The sequence below is a fragment of the Triticum dicoccoides genome, chromosome 2A (genome assembly GCF_002162155.2).
Source record: "Triticum dicoccoides isolate Atlit2015 ecotype Zavitan chromosome 2A, WEW_v2.0, whole genome shotgun sequence".
In the NCBI taxonomy this organism is placed as follows: Eukaryota; Viridiplantae; Streptophyta; class Magnoliopsida; order Poales; family Poaceae; genus Triticum; species Triticum dicoccoides.
In genome coordinates, this window is record NC_041382.1 from 194,363,127 (window position 1) to 194,368,365 (window position 5,239).

At 44.6% G+C, this 5,239-nt stretch overlaps 1 protein-coding gene across 1 annotated transcript in view; it reads right to left on the reverse strand.

Annotated features, from left to right (window-relative positions):
• The window catches only part of LOC119354164 (lysine-specific demethylase JMJ25-like), a 6,830-nt gene extending 2,064 nt beyond the window's left edge, over positions 1–4,766 (reverse strand). Inside the window, exons 1-5 of the mRNA XM_037620875.1 lie at positions 3,523–4,766; positions 3,284–3,420; positions 1,841–1,949; positions 1,614–1,740; positions 1,475–1,538 (exon numbers count right to left, since the gene is read on the reverse strand). Coding sequence (XP_037476772.1) covers positions 1,475–1,538; positions 1,614–1,740; positions 1,841–1,949; positions 3,284–3,420; positions 3,523–4,662 — 1,577 coding nt within the window. The 5' untranslated portion in view covers positions 4,663–4,766. The remainder of the gene's footprint in view (positions 1–1,474; positions 1,539–1,613; positions 1,741–1,840; positions 1,950–3,283; positions 3,421–3,522) is intronic.
• Between the last annotated feature and the right edge of the window lie 473 nt (positions 4,767–5,239).

Consider the following 5,239-nt stretch of genomic DNA (forward strand, 5'->3'; position numbering starts at 1 on the left):
GTACAAGAGGTACTTTGATTTGTTGAGAAAATAAAGGTTCTCTCTTTAAGATGCTTCAACGTGAAAGACCATGGAGGGGGGGGGGGGTGTTATCTAGAACATTCCACAAAATTGAAGGCGAACAGGACAATCTATTAGCCATACACAAGCTAAGCTATGTGTTGCTACTTTTTCCAATAGCATACGTATTCATGCTTAAGACAGCAAATATTGTCCTTTAGGCCAATTATTATTCATATCAGCCCTTACATTTTACTCCCTCCGATCCATATTACCTGTCACTCAAACAGATGTATCTAGACGTATTTCAGTGCTAAATACATCCGCTTGAGCGACAAGTAATATGGATCGGAAGGAGTATTAGATATAATCATTGCATACACTACAAGGAGGATTTTTTTCATGCTTACGACGTTATTTGGTCCACCTGCCAGCATTATTTATAAGACGGTAACGCAGCCTAAGGCTAGCACCAACCACCCTAAGGCAAACACCTAAGCGCCTAAAGTGGACATGATTGTAAGGCGCTGCCAGGGCGCCTTGCTGCTAAGCATCCAAAGCGGGACGCCTTATAAACAATGCCTGCCAGGCCTAAACTTTTTATAAAAGAAAGACAGCACTTGGGTAGAGAGAGGCCAGGAAGGAAGAGGTGTGCCGCAAACTGACATTCACCACCAACTTACATGAATAGGTAAAAATTACAACAACAAAAACACAATTTAGTACTGCCTCCTTTGGTTTACAGGAATTTTGTATGAATTTTAAAGGATAGGAATTTTCTAGGAAAAATCCTTTGGGGCCCTTTGGTTTGTAGGAATGTATTCCTATTCCTATGTAGGATAGGAACCAATCCTTCACATTTCAAAGGCAGAAAACATTAGGCCTCTTTTGGTTCATAGGATAGAAATATCACAGGAATAGGAAACTTGTAGGAAATGAGATGTCATGCATCTCAAATCCTATGAATAGGTATAGGAAAAGAGATGTCCTTTGGTTCACATCATAGGATTTTTTCCATTGAGTCTAGGCTAATGTTTATTTCCCTTTGGAGCATGGAGAACAGGGATAATTCCTTTATAGAAATAGGATTTTATTCATACAAATCAAATGGCTCTAAAGGAAAATTTTCTATAAAAATCCTATCCTATAAATTCCTACAAGTCGAAGGAGGCCTTAGCCTAGACCTAATGGAAAAAAAGTTTGTATCCTATGTATCAAATGAAATCTCTTTCCCTATAGGAATTGAGATACATGCCATTTCAATTCTATGATTTTCCTATTCCCATGATATACCTATCCTATGAAACCAAGGAGGCCTAAGGCTATAGAGAACATACAGATGACCAAACAAGCATGTAACTGTTCATATATTTCAAGAGCAAAGTATTAAATGCATATAAATGATAATTGTAAGCTGAGGACGGAATTTGTTCAGAGTGGCATTCAAACTACTAGCTCATATGTAAGAGCTTACCAGTACAGTGACCCGCTCTGGTCGTCTTCAGCTACCTGGACACGGATATTGGATAACTTTGTTCCTAATTAAAAGTAGGACAATTCTTTAGTAATGAACATGCAATACTTGCTAAGAAAGAATTGCACTACTAACAAACCTTGTATTTTAGCTTCTATTTCCAATTCATCAAGCTGTTCCTGGTCAAGTTTCAACGGTAAAAGCTTGTAAAATTGGTGATTGCAGATTTTGATCCTGATTAGTTTCCCTTGACCAGCTGGTGATTCCTGAAGATTCAAAGCATAAACATGAAATTAAAGTATTAAACAAATAACAAGTGGATATCACTACATTAGTCACCATGCAGTTATATAGTAAAAAACCAACCTTCCGCATACCTCCCTTGGTCTGACCAAGGGTGCACTTTTTGCAATCACAGCAGCCACGGCAAACCGGGCATTTTATCTTTATATCATTCCTGGACATCCCAGAATACCTACAGTGTACACATGAGCACATGAGCAACTGAATCAAACTAGTTCAAACCATGCATTCAGATTCAACGCAGCCTAGCACAACACTGGTTGTCAGTCAATCTAGAACTTTTAGCAAGTAAGCAGCTTTATTAAGAGAAATTCTCTATCATTCCATCATCAAACAGAATAACACTTAATTCTTAAACATATCCATAAAATAAATGCTGCATTGATCTGGAAATGCAATTGATCAAACATAAAGAAATGTTCTGAGCATATATACAATCCATAGACTGAGATCGAGTAAGGGCCAAGTGGAAGTCCTGACTCCTAAGGTCAGAAAACAAGCATGTGTGCCACCTTACTGGAGCGCTATAAAACTCAGCGGTGATTTCAGCTCATTGGATTTGTCGACCACAAAAAGTAAATAGCTTTTTGCCCAGATAACCAACTTTGCAAATAAAATAAGAGAAATAAAGCTACTAGTAATAATAATGATGATGCATCTTGACTCCTAGAAATACAAAATGGTAGGAACAAACTGCAAAACTCTTTACAGGGGGTACCATACTCGCCCTCTAAAAGTACGATGGACTATCTAAAACTACAACTATTTATCCATATTTTTTTCAAAAAGAAAATTAGGTCATAAAGGGCAAATGAGAAATTCCAACTTAAATCCTCACAGTACTATCACAAATGTGAGAACTAAGAAACGAAAGCTCCAAGCTATATCAACAATATGTTGGATTTGGGAAAATAAAAGCATATTTCATTTTATTGCTGTTGACACTACTAATCAAATATCCAAATGATACATTAATCAGCTGGAGCCCAAACAGTATCTGATATTTCATAGAACAAAACCAAATATGAGCGTTTTTTATCATGCAGATCGTATCACAAATAGACTACAGTGCATTACTGTAATTCAGGATTTGAGTAAAAATGGGAGGTTACTCAACCAAATGTTTGCAACAACTTTTCCTCGGTTATCATTTATCAAACGGTATTAGCATGCAAAACCTACGGCAGAAAATAATTCATAACCTCAAGCAAATTTATGTTCCTCTCAATCCCAACTCTTCTGCATCCAATAAATCACCACATATGATGCAAACCTAAACCTCGACCAGTCATTCTTCTACTCCCTCCTTCCCATAATATAAGATGTTATTACAACCAATATGTGAGTATATCGGCTGTAATAACATCTTATATTATGTGATAGATGGAGTAGTTACAAATCAGGATAGCCAAGTTATCATGGTTGAAAGCATGCATATAAAGTCATTAATTCAGCAAGGCAACTAAGCAGGCAAATAAAAACACTGACAAAGGATGAAAACCTAACCATTTATTGATGCAGCTGTTGCAGAAGTACTTGTTTTCACAGTTCTTGCACTTGACAACACGTGCAACCTTCTTCAACCCACAACGGTGGCATGACATCTGTGCTGCCTTTGCTTTACTCATTGCATGAGGAACGACCTAGATCCACACAAAAATCAGCAATAAGAACAGGTTCAGCACAAAATAACACAATGCAAATCAAACTATCAGTCAAGAATATTGAATGATTAGCTAGGTGACCTTCACAGGGCCAACAGGCACTGGCTCAGCATTCTTGGAACGGTAGCACCGCCGAAGTGGTGCGGGAATATCCACTCCAACCTTTGTTGTCACAGGAGAGCCTACCGCCCCACTGCTCCCCGGTGAGATTGTCATCAATCCATTCGGGAGATCCCTTGTGGCCTTTGGTGATTCTGGCGCCAGATTTAAGCGCCTTCTTCCCTTTCTCTTGTTCTTCTTTTGCCGTTGGAGGGCCACGGCAAGGACCTCCCCATCGGCTGGTGGTTTCTTGCCCTTGCTAGCCTTGGCATAGTGGTACTCGCAAAAGCTGACAGTGGGGAGTGCACGAGCTGAGCAGCGCCACTTCTTACCATCACTTCTGCGGCACCGGAGGTTGTCCGGCAGTGGCGGTGGAGAGTCACCACGTTCTCCTGCTTTGCGACGTCGGCGCCGACGTGGAGGCAGAGGGGTCTCCTCTTCCTCGTCATCCTCAGTAGGCGGGTCGGGTTTGACCACTCGCTTGCGGCGGCGGCTGCGGGCTGGAGGGGAGGGAGGAGGAGATTCCTCCCGAGCATCAGGCTCGGCGTCAGTACCCTCACCTTCGGCTTCAGAATCCGCATCTACTTTCTCGCCACCAACCTCAGCGGCGTTGTCGCCGTCTGTGCCGGCGGCTTCTTCTTCATCCTCGCCACCAGACCCAGCAGCTTCCTCTCCACTCTCGCCGTCGGCCCGAGCGGCTTGCTTGTCATTCTCGCCGTCGGTTTCCTCTGCTTCCGCTTCTGGATCGGCTTCCCCGGCATCCGCCTCGCGCTCAGAGTCGCTCTCGGCGGCTTCCGCTTCGACCTTGGCCTCCGCCGCCTCGACTTTGGTCTCCGCATCTGCACCATTGGCTTCAGGTTCGGCGACCGTCTCCTCGGCCTTGGTCTCGGCGGCTTCCTCTTGATGCTCCGCATCCATCTCCTCGGCCTTGGTCTCGGCGGTTTCCTCCTTGGAGTCCTCGCCGTCCGTATCCTCAGCTCCGCTCTCAGCGGACTCCTCCTTGGAGTTGTCGTCGTCGGCCTCGTCTTCGGACATGGCGTCGACCGCGGTCTCCACGGTTTCGTCTACGGGCTCGGCGTCGGGTTTGCCCCCGGCCCCTCCCTTAGAGCGGCGCGGAGGCATGGCGGCGGCGCGGGGCTAGGGTTCCGGCGAGGGATTTGGAGGGGATTGGGGAGATCGGAGTGGGCGCAGTGCGGGTTACTGGTTCTGCGAGGGGGCTCCGAGATAGAGGGGTGGGGTTAAGGGGGTGTCAATGTGGGGCCCACCCTCCGAGAGCGTCACAGAGGGTCGTCTCGCCAGGCGGGCAGGATCGTCCGCGTCGGATACGAAAGCTTTAATTGGAAGGTTATTAGTACTCCTCCATCCAAAAAAGAAATAAAATAAAGATAGTAATGTCAAAATGGAGACAACGAAGGCGTCTGGACCGTTCGATGGTCATTGCACGGCTGAGATCGTGCTGCGTGCATTTATTGTAGGGTATTTTTGGGGTGAGCTGCATCTCGTCTGGATCGTGTTGGCGGTTCATTGAACGTTGGTGGACAGTAAAGACCTTTCTTTTATGGAACATGGGCCCTGATTCAGAAGGCTTCAGCTCATTCCCCGTTGCATGCGAGGCCCACTCCAGGCAAACTACAGCAAATTACATCACCTTTCCGCCACACTACGAATTTGATAATGTACCCCTCCGTGCTTCTTCCCC